Source organism: Pyrgilauda ruficollis, unplaced genomic scaffold (genome assembly GCF_017590135.1).
Source record: "Pyrgilauda ruficollis isolate IOZ18807 unplaced genomic scaffold, ASM1759013v1 scaffold39, whole genome shotgun sequence".
Lineage (NCBI taxonomy): Eukaryota > Metazoa > Chordata > Aves > Passeriformes > Passeridae > Pyrgilauda > Pyrgilauda ruficollis.
Window position 1 is genome coordinate 633,077 of NW_024525378.1, and position 15,788 is coordinate 648,864.

A 15,788-nucleotide genomic window follows, 5' to 3' on the forward strand; every position below is an offset into this window, starting at 1 on the left:
GCTGTGAGAAGTGTTAGAGGGAGTGGGAAGTTGAGCACCAAATGGTTAAAAGCACAGATGCAGATGATGAGAGTGGAAGGGCTCAATGTGAAACACAACTTGGATTTTGACAAGGCCTTGGCTTTCTCAGGTAAAAGCTGAAGTGCCCTTCAGCAGAATGGGCAAGCCCAGCGCAGCTTTAGCTGTTCAGCCTCCTGCCTGCAGAGAGAAATGGCACTCAAGCACTGCTGCAGCTGGCTCAGTGGTCATCAAGAACCCAGGAGAATCAGGTCCAACTCCAATGGAATGCACACCAAAATTAGCTGAGCATGTAACTGTCATAAAACTGTTAGATCTAACTCTCAGCCTAGTGCTAGGGATGCCAAAGCTCTGGCAGCAAGTCCTTACCCTCAAAAGCAAACTTGAATTAAGGAAGGGCAGAGGGAGTTCATCTCTTTCACTTCCTAGCTGAAAGCACCAGCCAGTGGACTGCTGGGTGGATGATGACCATCTCTCTTCAGAAAGAGAAGTTCAGATATTTTCCACCAAACAGCAATTATAAATCCCATTCCTCCAAGAATCTCAAGAAAAAATAGGAACCTCAGAGGAGTAAGGTAAGTACTTGCAGGTATCATGTAAGAATTGACTAAAATTTCAGGTGCCAGAACTTCAGAAGTTGCATAACACAACCTGCAGATAATAAGGGTCAGCCTTAAAACCACACCCTGCTCACGTCTTTTGATTTCAGCTGGCAGGCAGTATGAGTCAGCTACCAAAAATGCTTGATTTGTGATGAGATGGAGAATGGGGCAGGAGAAGATCTGGCTTTCAAGCATTTTATGGGACTCCAAAATACAGATTCATAAAACCAACAAAAAAGTATAGCTGTAAATAAAGCTTTGCAATACTGCTTTAGCTCCCAACTCTGCAGTTGCTTAGTCAGCTGTAGCTTAGTGTAGTACCAGCAACTCTGTCCTCAGCAATGCTCCCTAGAAATCTGCTGTGCCTGGTGCTGCAGGGGCTTGAGTCAGGAGCCTGTCATGGGATCAACTTTTGCCACAGCTGCACAGGACCATGTAAGTCCTCTGTCAATAACAGCCAGTGGCATCGAGCTGAGAGGCAAAATGGTCCTGAGCAGTGACTGCACAGGTTGGGGCACTTTCCTAAGTAAGCCTGAACCCAGTGTTCCACCTGTCCAGAGAACAAACTTGCTTCCAAGGACACTGAACTCTGGGGCCCAAGTCACAGACCTACAGTCTGTGCAGTAAGTGTACAAATCCAGTAATCTCCACAATGCAGCACAAATCAAGAGATATTCTGCCATCTCAGTTACTGTATGTTCACCTCACCCAGCAGCTTGAAGGTTCATTGAGAAAAGTCCATAACAGAATGCCACAAGGAAAATGGTAATTCCTTCTTCAGAGCAGAATTCAAAGACTACACAATAAGTAAGGCACAAGCCAGGCAAAGAGAGTAACAGAAGATTTGCAATGGTTGTTTGAACAGTGTCTGCCAGGAAGGCAGGGACCTAGAAGGAAAAAAAAACCAAAATACCCAGAGACTGATGGTAACATACATACAGATATAAATTTAGGACTGACAAAGTCAGATACTAGTCCAGTCCTAGTCCTCTCTGATTTTGAAAGGTTTTTAACATTCCTGTCCTTTTACCACAACCACGTGGGCAGCATAACAATCTTAGTTCCAGGAAATCAGAGCAGTACAGCCCCTTCATTCAAAATACAGCCATTATTATCAGAACTTTTCCTCTTCTCACTTGGTATTTTAATATTCCAGATTGTTTAATTGCTTGGATATTTACAGCCAGTAAAGCACCACACAAGATTCTGTAAAACTTTAATTTATTCCCCTCCCAAGTATCCAGAATAGAAGACCCTCTTAAGTTGGAGAAAAATGTGACAAAGAAATAGATTACCAGGATAGCTGTTCACAGAAGAAGAAAAAGCACATACTACCAAGGTTACACAGAAAACAACCCAAAAGTCCTATTTAATGGGATAGTGCAAGTTAACAGCATGTCTCTGGCAAGGATACCTTCATTTGGATTATAAAAGTTTTACAGAGTTAGATCAAGAGTCTGGATGGGTCTCTGATATTTTACTATAGCATTAAGAATGTACTGTTTGAAAGATGCTGTACAGAATGACCCACCAAACAAATGTATTTACAAGCCTGGGGAGAAAAAAATTATTTTTCAGTTTATTCAAAATAAAAATACACATAGAATTATGAAAATATAGGTTTACTATTTCCACCACACAGAAGTCAATGCTGCTGTCTGAAAGGCTTGCAAGATTATTTCAAGTTTTTTAAAGTTCATCTTTTTCCCTCAATAAGGTGTACCTATGTTCACTGGGTGCCAGTTTCTGGAATGAGCTCTCTGGTGGGCTGCTTGCTAAATCCTGAATTGGCTGAAAAACAGAACAAACAGTAAAATTGTTTGTTGGACTAATAATCATTCATCTCCATTAAACGAATTTCTAGCATTATGGGAATGCAGAAATGTGCAGCATCCTCATAAATTGAGTTTGGGTTTTTTTTTGGAAGGTATGTTCTGAGTCCCAAGTAGGTGGAACATAGACACACACACATATTAATTAAGCAATTCCAGTTAAGGATATTCCTTTTGTTGTAATATCTCAAGGGCAATGGCCATCACATGAGTTTCTGTACAAGTCACACACAAGTATTTCAAATGTACCCCACTGTGTATTTGCTTGAATCCACCACTTGCTTTGGGTGATTCTAGATTTATCTGAATGTGTTTTATGAGATATCCCTGGGCAAAAGTGACTTCACTGCAAAAGTATTTTAGAATTACTTTTCCATGAAAACTAAAAGAAAACACCCCATACAAAAATACATGCAATTCAAGGGGCATAGCTGACCCACGACAGCAGCCTACAGGTTAGTGAAGGCCAGTATTTATTTCCATTGCATCCACATCTTCCACAAGATGGCAGGATGCCATACAGGGATTGGAATGTAAACATCTCAGGTTTTCTGTGCATTTTTCAAGGCAGAAATGAGGCAAGAGCAAGCCTGCAGCTCTGGGTCCCGTGCCTGTGCCAGGCAGGCAGCAGAATCCAGGGACTCCACAGGCTTCCTCCTTTCCTGGCCAAGCCTCTTCCTCAGGACAAGTGCCTATGCCTCAGTCTCCAGCCCTCATTTCTGCCCCTCCTCCTGATGACCAGAATTCTAGTTGCTCAATGAATTTCTGAGAAACACGGTACTACACTCAAATGAATTGCTGCTGAGACAATTCAGCCCACGTGTTTTCACAGCCAGTCATGACAACATTCAAAAGCAGTCATTCTCCTGGCCAAGGCAAGCCCTCCAGGGCTTTCACACTTTTAAATCTTTTGAGCAGGGCAACAGGAGGCTGCACTCAATCAACGTAGAGCAGTGCCATCCTTACCGCATCCCAGAGATGAGCAGGAAAAGGAGCCTATAGCTATAAATAGTTTCTGTCCCTCAGCCATGGAAGGGCCCAAGGTTCCCATACACAAGGGCACCAGGGCTTCTCTGGGACCTAAGTGGCCCTCGGAGCCCTGGACAACACAATGTATACCTTGAAAGAACTGTTTAAAAACGGTTATTTCTTTGGAGCGTGCCCAGGGTAGAGAAAATGTTCCCTGACAGTTAAATTTGCACTTTTCAGCAGGACCCCAAGCATGTGAGCTGAGTGGAGTATTGAGAAGATAGAAGGCTGATCAGGACACCATTAGAAAACTGTGATGAGCAGAGGGAATTGGGGCTGGTCATGTCCTTTCTTCTTTGACACTGGGGGCTTCTGACTTTTGTCTGGAGAAGGATCTAGTAGTTGTGTTCCTGAAGAGATCCCAGAAATGACTTCCAGCCATGTAATTACATAACATGACATGCTTTGAGTAGAACCATGAGGAAATCAAACTGACAAGTGCAGCCTGTGAGCACTGCTAATGCTGTCTGTCAACCGCATTAACAAAAGCGGTAAGGCCTATTTCTGCTCACCCATTCTTTCTTGATGCTCTAATAATTTGCCTCCTCCTTGCATTGGTAATATATAAAACATTCAATCAATTGTTGTTTCCCCTTAGAAGCACCCTCTAGTAGTGTGTTCTGTGGAAAATAATGTGACTATCATGGATTATCAGCTTTTGCATTGAAGTCACAGGAGAACCTAAGAGCAGCTCTGTGAAGTCAAAACAGTCATCAAGCCCAAGATCTCCTGTTTCAGTGGAGAAAATAAATATTCTCATACTCTTACCTTATTCAAGGCAAATAGGTACCATATTACCCCTAATGCCTACTATCCCTAATACTCCCTGCCTTGACCCAAAGAAGGTTGAGGAACCAAGCAAAAATGGGAATGTTATGCTTCTGTTAATAGATTTTCTCTTTCAAAATATAGAAGTTAAAAGTACAAATATACTAGAAGGTACAGCTCTTACAAAGAATAATAAAAAGGTCTCTACTAATGGCCAAATGAAATGTATTTGTTGTAACCTTACCTGACCAGGTGCTACATCAGTTGGATCAGGGCCATGATGAAACTCTCTATGCAGCTTTCCAGAATGCAAGTCTAGTACAAATTGCTTCAGTTTACCTGGAACTCTGGAATAAATTCAACAGAAACATCCACATGTCTATTACAAGTTAAGTACAAACGCAAGAGATTTAAAGTGCACTGCTTAGAGTAGCCAACTTCTGTTTATCTAGCACACTATGCCTACTTTTAGGTGATTAATAGAGGACAGGGAGCCACATGATTTGCTAAGGTCTCCCACCAGCTTCTTTTTCTTTCCACTGTCTCTTGAGAACACAGCAAGTATTTCATCTTTTCAATAACTCCCACAGAGCTGTACCAGCCAATAACTTCATTGTGAACTCCCTTCAGCTCCCCACTAACCGTAATGTAAGAGGGAACAGCAGGTTCCAAATGCACAGTTTACAGATACAAATGACACTTGGGGAGCACTATTGACAAAACATCTTTGAAAGGCTCTCTACTGCCTCAGCAACTGCACACACACCACAGATAAGCACTAAGAAGATATCAATGTAAATCTAATCTGAGATCATCTACTGTCACCCACAGCAAACGTGCTAAACTACAGCTTCCAGTTTTATTTGTGAAATGTCAAGTTGACTAAAAATCTTAAAGTGAAGAGTTAATCTAGTAAGTATTAAAGATGAGATAAAAAACTATAGTGTGGGCACTATGCATGAAATTTAAAGGTAATGTGTGAATTGACACAGGTTTTGTAGGGAGTCTTTCATGAAACTAATTACATTTAGGAAAGAGGAAGAAAGTGTGGTCAGACAAACTATCAGCAATATATAGCATCATCAGTAAATGCTATGGATAAAATGCAGCAAATATTCATTCAGAGGGCATCATTACAGCAATGTCTGTAAGCAATCAGAATTACACTGGTACTTTAAGGGGCCCCTTCCCATCCCGGATGAGATCATGAATTAGTACCAGTGGAGAAAAAGGGGTTCATTCCAGTCTGGCTATAGGGATAGCAGACTTGCTGCTCCCTGCTTTTGCTTGGACTCCTGCCCTGTTCTAGGTCAGGCACATTGCTGAAGACATTCTCCTCTCCTAACGCAGCAAAGGTACTCGGTGCCTGCAGCCTCATGTAGCTCAGCCTGTTCTTGCTGAGAAGCTACAACCCATCTGTTGGACACTCCCTGCTATCATTTCCAGCCTGGAACAGCAGGATGAATAGGGCCAGGTGGCCAACAGATGAGGGTAAAATAGTGATGGTCTCATTTGCCTGCCAAGTGCCCATTCTCCAAAAAGACAATGAGCTCCCTAAAGAGAGAGGAAATCTTTTAGTGGGCCAGCTCTGAAAGTGCCATATCCAAACCCTATTGGCTGGTGGCAGCACTGAGGTCACAAGAGACTGTTCAGGGCCAGTTTATGAAAAGGTCCAGAAGGTTACTGAAGTGATAGATGAAAAGTCTCAGAATTAAGATTTTACTTATTATTAAGAAATAAAACCACCATACAAAACCACTCAAGAAACAACAAAACCATCCAAACCACATATACACAAAAGAGTATCTTCCCAGGAGCTCCAAGCTCTTCTTGTTCCCAAACTGTGATTTGCTATTTCTATGTACCAGCTCAACATCCTAGAGTAAGGTTGAGTAATTATTTATCATTAGGCAACTGTCAACAATCCTGACATCTCTCTTTCAGCTTCATTTGTAAGTGACAACTGGTACATGTCAAGCAAGCAGCTCTCATTATTCTGACAGTGTTTCACAGAAACTGAACATTTAAGAAACATAACATCAAAGTCTAAACTGAATATCTCTACTACCTCTCTGTGAGACGTTAATTTGTTTTAGGGCTGTTTAAAAAGTGCCAATAAAAAGAGTGATTTTAAAAATGCAAATATCCTATTTTTTTGCTAGGGTGTGCAGTGAATAGTCTTCCAAAGAAACAGAAACACAGGAAAAAAATAGTCACTTATCAAGAATTTCAACACACATAGCTTCAGATATTTGAAAAACGCTCTTCAAGATACATCAGAGACAAAATTTTATAGATAAGTCTGTGGAGAATTGCAGAAAGAAGCTAAGTTCAAACTCTCCTCCCAGATGTCAGTATCTCAGGTAGAAAAATGTCTCCTGGAATAGCACAATATTACATTCACATTGCATGCTAAGTCTGAGCTTTGAATCCTTGGTTTTGACAAAAATTAAATACCCAGCCTAGACATCTAACCAGGGGTTAGCAGGCAGTGTATGTGCAGCTGCCTCCTTTGAGACAGAAACTGGAGGTGTTTTTAACACCCAAGCAGAAAACAAAGAGCACTTGTCTCAGGCTGAAAGCTCCTGAAGAGGACATTTACACATCTTCGTTCTTGACTGACCAATGCCAGACAGAACATCTGCTTCCAAGGCCGTGCACCACAGTCACTCATAGGCTGAGGTAACGAGGGTTATCACAGCAGTATTTCACCTAAGCACCCTGGTACATTGCTGTCATGTATTTTATCCAGATAAACATGCCAGTGATTGGCCATTTTCCAAGTTGCACATGGAAAATTTCACAAACCCACACAACTATTTCTTTGCCAACATTCCAGGTGTAGACTAATGCAGGAAGGCTAGAACTGCACTGCAGGAAAACCCAAACCTGCAGGATGGGAATTATTACATGTTGCTTTTTACAGTAATCCCTGAATAACACAGTACTTCACATTCCATGCAGTATTTTTAATCTTTTTTAGTTGAGATAGCTAGATCACTACTAAGAATGCCATGCCAGGCTCCAAATGCCTAACCATGATAGAAAATAGCCAAACTGCGAAAGAACAGAAGACCAGCATCTAAGAACTTCATATGAAATTCTTTTCTTGCATAAAGTAATACAACTCCGTTTAAACAATGACTTCAATGTCAGCTCATCCTGCCATAAGGCTCTGACACTAAACCACACAGAGGCAGTCTTAGCAACCCCAGATTTACTCATCTTCCTGCCACAGTACTGATTAAAGTACATTTGTTCTTCTCAAATTAAAATGCACCAAGAAAAATACTTACGACAAGTCGCTGAAGTCTGGAAAGACATACATGTGCCTGAAGCTATCAATGGCAATGACAGGGCAGTCTGCTGGAGTCTTCTGAATGTGGAGGAGTGGATGCCTGAATTTGTCACAGTCAGCATGGAGGAAGTTTATTGTACCTTAACATGGTGAGCAGACAAAAACCCATGTTAGGATGTTTTTATTATTATTGTCTTGAAACCCACTTGAAACCACTTTCCTAAGTATTACAAAGGTGGAGATATTAGATAGACACAACATGCAAAACCTGAAAATAGGTCTAAATAAACAACCAAAAATAATAGATTTTCTTAAAGTGTTTTTTTTTTCCATATTACAAAGTGAAGCTTTGTTTAATGCCCTCTCAAAACTCATTAAATCATTCAGACAAGAAGGATTTCTGAAAGTTATTTGCTAATAAATTGTGCATCTTTTATAATAATTTCCAGAGGAGTTGGTCCTCACTGTCAAAAATGCATCAAGCCCTACAGTCTCAAGAGCTTGAAAGCTACAATTCTGTTTGGCCTTTGCTTCCGCTCCACTGAGCTGTCTAAAAAAAAATTATACCAGTAAACCCAAGAATTAGTGGGAATTATTACAAACCTTTTTCACCTATTAACTGCCGTGCAACCTCCTGTTGGAATTTCTCTAAACTCTCCAAGTCATCTTTCATGTGAAAAAGTATGAGAAAAGGAAGGCCTTCTTCTGTCAGTTCCTGCACAGAAAACAAAGGACAAACTCATTTCGTCTCCCTCTTTCTGTCCTTCTTAAGGGCACCAAATTAAGTGATTCCAACAATTTTCAAATTCAGTGAGATCTCCACTTTCAAAACAGGCAAAAGAGCAAGACTAAAGATGTTAACTGTTGACCCTTCCTCTGAGATACCTGAGTGATACAGTTAACCATGCTTCCTCCCTCTTATCATATACAACAGATAAAGGATGAGAAGAAGTCATGATCAGCATTTTGGGAAGGGATACACTTTCACTGGAACACTTTTTTTTGGAACACTCTTGTGCAAAAGAAATAACCAGATTCTGAGGAAACACAGCAGCTCCAGAGAAACCACAATAAACCTGAGCACCATGGTTGTTAAATGCTACAGAAAAGCTGAGGGTGTACTCTAGAGCCCAGGTCTAGCTTATTCACATAGTAAACTGGTGCTTTCTTATCACAACACAACAAGTGTCTTTGAATAACTCTATTCCCTCCTCACTAAAAAAGAGAAAAGCAGAAGCTAATGACACAGCCAGAGCAGTTATGATCAAGTACTGCTCTCCTGCCAGTAACTGTGTCCTGACTGGTCATCCTTTGCTGGACAGGCAAACTTTAGTTCCTCATATGAATCTGTTCTTCAGCCCAATGCCTTTTAAAGACCTCTGCCCACAGACAGATTATAAATACAGATACAGTTAAGTACAGGATTGCCTTGAATAATTTATTCAGGATTTTTCTTTTACTCAAACAAAACACAAATGCTTGCTCCACAAGTGATTTTTGTCAGCTCAACTCACTACAGCCTGATTGAAGAAATAATAATGTATCATCTAAGAAATGCCTACAGTTGTCTATCTTTCATTTGCACAACTGGTATAACAAGCAAGTGCTGCTATTGCTTTGATTCCAGCCTACATCAGCATAAAAACTGTGTTTTTTGGGAAAGATAGCAGTGGCTTATTCTGCTACCAAATAGAAGGGTTTTTTCAGATATCTTCAATTTGCAGTAAGTTGAAGGAAAGACCTTCCCTATCAGTAGGCAGCCAGTTACACAGGGTACATGAAATGGCTCTTGCTCTCCCTTCAGCCAAGTCCATCAGGTAAGTTGAAGCACAGTCTTTTAAACAGAGAAGACTGCAGAGATCCTCGTAACTTCAGTGCTCTTGAAATCCAATCCCTAAAACAGCAACTAATCATATTTCCTCATTCTCATTTTTACACACACAAATTCAACTGGGCGTCAGCCTCCTCTCCTAATACAGGATGGGAAAAAGTCTGTTTTGTACCACTATAATTATGGTTCCGTTTCCCTCACTTCAGCAAGTACATTTCCAGAGGGAAAAGTCTTAAGCAGCTTGGTATTCTGGCTCTAAGGTCTCTTCTTGCTTGCAAGCAGCTAAAATGACAACCTCAGCAAGTTACATTCACAAAAACAACTAATCTCCAAACAGGCTGTAAGAACAGCTGGCGTGAACCTTGCTAATTTTAGCCCTTCTGTAAGGTACCTCCCTTTGTTTCCTGTGCTGTTCCAGCTTTCATATCATGTCTCACTGACCAGGAAGGACAAGTGGAAACTCCCTAAAAGCTACTGTATTTTTTGGCACGAAGAAAATCAGAAGACTTTCCATTAGATCTCAGCTTCCCACATCACTTCTGTGCGCCTTTGAGAAGCTTCTTACTGGTTCCAAACCTCGCAGTTCAGCACCACTGTTGGACAACACAGGTTCACTGCATCCATTTAACAGAGAAGTACACAACCTGATTCCAGGCTAAACAGGGATTTCTTCTGAATGATATCCTGATCCCAACAGCCTCTGCCAGTCAAGCACAGGAACTGTCTTGAATGGGCAGTCCTCGAGCAGAAGATCCTGCTTCAGATCTCAATGACTGTGTGTTTAAAGTGTATTCTAGTGCCATCAATACAGTTTTACAGTCACAGCACTTCATATTTTTATCTTGTAATAAAATATGAGCCCATTTAAATAACTGTACAATCTCAGCATGCAGAAATATCTCAATTTTGGCATGTTTAAATTTGTTTGGGTACCAGCACCACTGAAATTTTTAAACAAACTTTGCCAGGCAAAATGTCACATTGCAATTCTAACTATCTGCCTAAGCAAACAGGAATCAAGGGTTAAGGGAACAACCAGAGAAACCACAACAGAATGTAGTACAAGCTAACAGTGATGAACCTTGGCATCCAAGGCTCAGAATCCTGTTTCACCATGAAAAAAGTACACTGAAAATCTACCACACACTTCTAAAGATGTTAACATGTGGCATCTTTTACATATTGAGTTGCAAATGAAGAATTAAGATTTGTTAACTGTCAGAACTTTCCAATAAAAGCTGGCAGGACTGACTAGAAAACAGTCAATAAACATGGCTTAAGTAAAACCACCCTGTCATTCCCTCTGCCATGAAACCTGAAGTGCTGCATGCCCAGAACAGCAGATTCAGGATAAAAAGAATTAAATGTGCAAACTGTGAATGAATCATGACTGATTCTCTTGTTTCTCATCCAGTATGGACAACATAATTTGTGACACTCCTTGGCAGATTTTCTAACAGATTCTCTACCAATGTACAAAAACTCCTTTTGAGATGCTACAAACTTGATAATTTTCTAAGGACTTTTTTTCCTGTTATTTATTTTACAAAGAATAAAATAAAATATGGAGTTGGATATGTACAAAAGAAAAGTAAGTTACAAAAGAAAACAAAAAAGCCTTGAAAGAAATAATAATAATGAGAAAAAAAGATGTTTAAAAACAAACTCCTAAATTCCACCTGACAAACTGCAGCAAAAGAAGAAAAGCATGGCAAACAACACATGAAACTAAAAAGATTAAGCTACCAGTGCTTTAACACAGATTGAAAATAAAAACCCCACATAGTTTCATTACCATTCCCAGAAGATTCCATGGTCAGCCACCATTTAATGTGCTTATTTATTAGATAATGCTTTGGAAGTGGTTAATACAGTAATATTTTTCTACCACTCGCATTAACATCAATGGGAGGGAGCTGGGAATGTTTAGCCTGGCAAAAAAGGAGGCTCAGGGGAGACCCTCTTGTTCTCTACAACTGCCTCAAAGGAGGGTGTAGCTGGGGGAGGGTTGGCCTCTTCTCTCAGGTAACAAGTGACAGGAGAAGAGGATGACCAAAAGTTGCACCAGGACAGGCTTAGATTGGGTATGGGGAAAAACTTCTTCACTGAAAGGTATGAAGCACTGGAACAGACTGCTCAGGGAAGTGGTAGAATCACCATTCCTGGAAGTGCTCAAAAAACCATGTGGATGTGGCACCTGGGGACAAGGTTGAGTGTGGAGCACAGTGCTGTGGGTTAACTACTGGAGTCAATGATCTCAGAGGTTTTTCCCAACCTTAACAGTTCTGTAATTATAACTTCTTACTTTGGTAGTGTATGAAACTACTACAGATCTGCCTTCAGTGAATTTCAAGAGTAACCAAAAAGCTCCTAAAGAATGAAAAGACATTATCTGACAGCCATTTTCTGTTTGAAATAAAACACACAAAGTTCTTTGATGTGGATTAGGGACCTTGAAAGGGACATTTTGGTTTTAAGAAAGAAACCCCAAACACAGAATAGTAGAAAAAGTCTTACCTCCCCGTTTTCAAATGTGATTTCTCGAACTAGTGGTACACATTTATCTTGTGTCCATGCATAAATCAAATCAAAATTAGTTAGTGAGCCTAAATACACCATATCTGGAGCATTTTCCTGTTGAAAAGAAAAATATGGTAGGATGAGAAACAGTAAAAATGACATTGCTACCTACAAAGATTACCTACTCAACATAAAATAACAATATTCATATAAATATTTAAAACAAATCTTATACCAATATTCAACCTTGTGCATGCAAGATTTCTATTAAATATGTGATAAAAGTACAAATAGAAAATAAATATTACATATGATAATTTATGCAGTCAACTCCATTTTATAAGACAATTTATAAATAATGGGAGATATTTTGCTTCCAAATTAGGGATGCTTCAAGTAAGGGCTATTTAGATTTCTGCTTTCTGCTAGGCTGAGAAGTAATATCTCCAGACCTAAACTAAACGCAGATACGGAGCTGCTTCAGTGAATGCTGATAGTTACAGAGACTCATCAAAAACCCCTCCTAATGTCCTACAGGACTTGAAACTGGTATTTTACATTTGCTTTGCCAAAGAGATATGAATAAATAATAATTTTCCTTTATTTGCTAGTCATTTTAACTTGTAATTCAGTGCTAGCGTCCTTTAATTTAATTACAATTTTGGTTATTGTGAAGTGAAGCATGACTTCGCAAGCTGCGGCCATGCTTAAGCACACTTTAATTCAGAAATGCCATGTAAATTAGGTAACTTTATAAATTCTGTTGTTGGAAAGAAATAAAAATGCTTTGAAACTCTCTTCCCCCTCAGGTCTATTTGCATCTATTTCCTCTTTTGTAAGCAGCTCTTTTCATACAGTAAATTTGAAAAAGAAGCAGATTTTTAGACAGTATGTCTCTATAAAGCAATTATTGCAGATTTTCTTCTGTGCTGAATTTTTCTTCCAGTAAAACTATGTTTATGGCAGTTTGTTAACCCACAGTTAATTTTGTTGATTTTTTTTTTTAATTAACAGATGAGCTTCTAGCCCTTGTAGACTAAAGTATACAATACAGTTAAGTAATAGCCATAAAAATATACAGTAATTGTCACTTGCTTTGAAAAACATAAAGTGTACCAGCTTCACAGATTTTAAAGAGTTCTACAGAACACACAGTATCCATACACATGATGTGTTGACTGTGTTTCTCAGAAAAAAAAATTAGTTTTTTTTGACATGGGTATTTCAAACAATCAGTTTAGGTTCTGTGCATTAACTGTTAACATGTGAAACGGATCTTTTTCACTGACTCAGAAACACTAATTTCTATGATCCTATTCCTCACACTATTTAGTGATGGGATAAAACTAAGATCTGAGATGCAGTAACATACTGAATGATCTGAATACAGCCTCCATTTGTTTGTATTCACATATAATCACAACAGTCAAAATAAAATACATAGTTACACTTACCCCTGGTGGCTTGTAGATTACATTGTCTCCGCTAAATCTCTCTGCTTTTGAAATAGCCCTACAACAAACCAACCAGTAAGCATGTCTTGGTACAGACAAATAAAATAACCGAAATCCCAAAATTCACATTTTAATTTTTTATCCTTTCCTTACTTCTTTTTTTTAACGCCTTCACAATTTAAGAATTAAAATCCTTAATCCTTTTTAAAGTAAACTGTAAAGTGAATCCATAGAAACTTGGGCTGCCTGGTTAAGAGGGCATTAAGGGAGTTAGCAAGAAGCATCTCTAAGTTCAGAAGTCTGGACTAAAGGCAACAAAGTGACAAGTGATAAATGCCAGGACAAATGCCAGGTCTTTGGGTAAAGACCATCAAAAAACTAAAGAAAAAATCTTGAGGAACCAAAGAGGAAGGTGGATTCTTGTTTGCATTTACTCCTCCTATTCCACTTTACACTAAGAATTTACATCTCCTCTACCCTGACAGAGAAGGGCTTTGAGGTGTTCTGTAGGCACAAGCAATGAGAAAATGGAGGGCAAATGAGCCCCCACTGTCCACTTCACCCTCAGAGCACATCTAGAGAGAAGACACAGCATGCAGTTTCTGGCCACTTATGATACAGCTGGTGTGTACTTCTAAGACATACAATTCCTCCTTGGTATTCAGCTTACTACCTCATCTTGGTATGTTCCTCTCTTGCCTTTAGAATATTTTACCCCAAATCACAGCAAAGTGCCCTGAAAGCTGCTGGTTTGTACCCCAAAATTATCATCTCTTATTCAAGTAAGTTGAAACAGCTGTGCATCAATGGAGGAGACAGAAAAGAAAGAGAAGTCAAATTATCTGAATTTACCTCACTGCAAGATGAGCTACATCTTCCAGGGGTCTGAACAATTTAGACTGCTGAGAAAACTACAGACATCATAAAGCTTAACTCAAAGTACCTATGTTTTATTGATTTCTTTTGATCCAATTATCCTTTTGTTATCACATACAAAAGGTGCCTTGCATCAGTTATGTTACACCACCAGTATTTCCATCAGTTTAGAGATGTGTATTTTAAAATGCATTTTTGTATTCCTAACATGACTCTCCCCATAATGTGAAATGAGCCTTCCTAGTCACAATCATGACCGAGGTAAACCATTTGCATCCCAAATAAGCCTTCATGGAATAAGAAAGTGAAGCCATAGAAGCCACCTGCCCAATCACTGCTTGCTAAGCTGATGATAATCTATAATGAAATATATGCTCTAGGGTAAGCCTGTGGTAGAACCTAAAATGTCCTCTTCTGTGTTCTTCCACTCCAGTAGCTGCAGCTATGACGATTTTTTTTTTTTCAGATAACAAGAAGTGGGGACATGATGTGAAAATCCCAAATGCCTAAAGATACACCTTTTTAAAACAACTACTAAAATGGAAACACTTCAGTTTGCATTTTGACTTTTTTTGAAGCAGTAATGTACAAGGTGAATCTCTGGAAAGCACACAACCCCTCCATCCTCCCCTGCCATATTTGCTTGCTAATATAAAATTAAAACAGTTCCTAGATTTATCACCTTTTACTTATAGTTCATCATAGCCTTTAAAGATAAAAGCATTTTTGGCTTTTTTTTCCCTGTCAACTTTCTCTTCCATGTTCACAAACATTACAGATTCATTCCTCTCTATTTCTAAAATCTACCTCTAACAATCTCTTAATCAGATTGTTCATCTACCTCCTCCTGCTTACAAGTCTTTTTTCAATAATCTTCTTCTATGGTCACTTCAGATCTTAACAGAACTGTAAGGCCCAGTTAATTTAAGAACAGTTGTAAGCATCAAAATCATCTGCAACGAAGTACTTTTAAAAGAGTTTTTAAATAAGCTATTACAACTACCTAAAGCCAGAATAATTTTGGCATAATGGGACAGTTCTGCCTTGACAGAAGCTAGTCAAGCAACCATGTTTCTCCTGTCGAATTGATTGTTGTATTTTAGCTTAAGAGAAATTTGAACATGACCACTCATGTAACCTCCTCAAACCATGTAGCTGTTGAACTCTGTCCACAGCAAAACCAAAAGTCCTTTCCAGGGGCAGTTAGGATGCTCAGTCAGAAGAGTTCAGCTGATCAATGCCAGCTCCCCATGAAGAATTTTGCTCTATATAATCTGAATAAAAATCACTGATCTGTAGCCAGCATCTCCCTTGGAAGTCTTTTCACATACAATTTTTTAGGAAGCTGAAGAGCCTCAGCTACTGAGAGATGAAAACATTTAGCTCCCAAGGCTGCTGTTGGGAATGCTGCACTTTAAAACACTAACAGCTCCAGGCTAGAAAGAGAATGGGTGTCTGGAGATAAGAATAATGATAAACCTGCTGTGCAATCTGTATTTACACAGGCAGGTTATCAATAAGCAAACTGTCATCCATTCCACTATGGATGCTTATTGCTTA

General features: G+C 39.4%; 1 protein-coding gene across 2 annotated transcripts in view; it reads right to left on the minus strand.

Annotated features, from left to right (window-relative positions):
• Window positions 1-1,824: 1,824 nt before the first annotated feature.
• Window positions 1,825-15,788, minus strand: part of ERP44 (endoplasmic reticulum protein 44) — a 47,803-nt gene continuing 33,839 nt past the window's right edge. For both annotated transcript variants that reach the window (XM_041476505.1, XM_041476506.1), the window contains exons 7-12: window positions 13,353-13,410; window positions 11,896-12,012; window positions 8,151-8,262; window positions 7,546-7,687; window positions 4,494-4,596; window positions 1,825-2,411 (exon numbers count right to left, since the gene is read on the minus strand). In XM_041476505.1, the coding sequence (XP_041332439.1) occupies window positions 2,310-2,411; window positions 4,494-4,596; window positions 7,546-7,687; window positions 8,151-8,262; window positions 11,896-12,012; window positions 13,353-13,410 (634 nt within the window). In that variant the 3' untranslated portion in view covers window positions 1,825-2,309. The remainder of the gene's footprint in view (window positions 2,412-4,493; window positions 4,597-7,545; window positions 7,688-8,150; window positions 8,263-11,895; window positions 12,013-13,352; window positions 13,411-15,788) is intronic.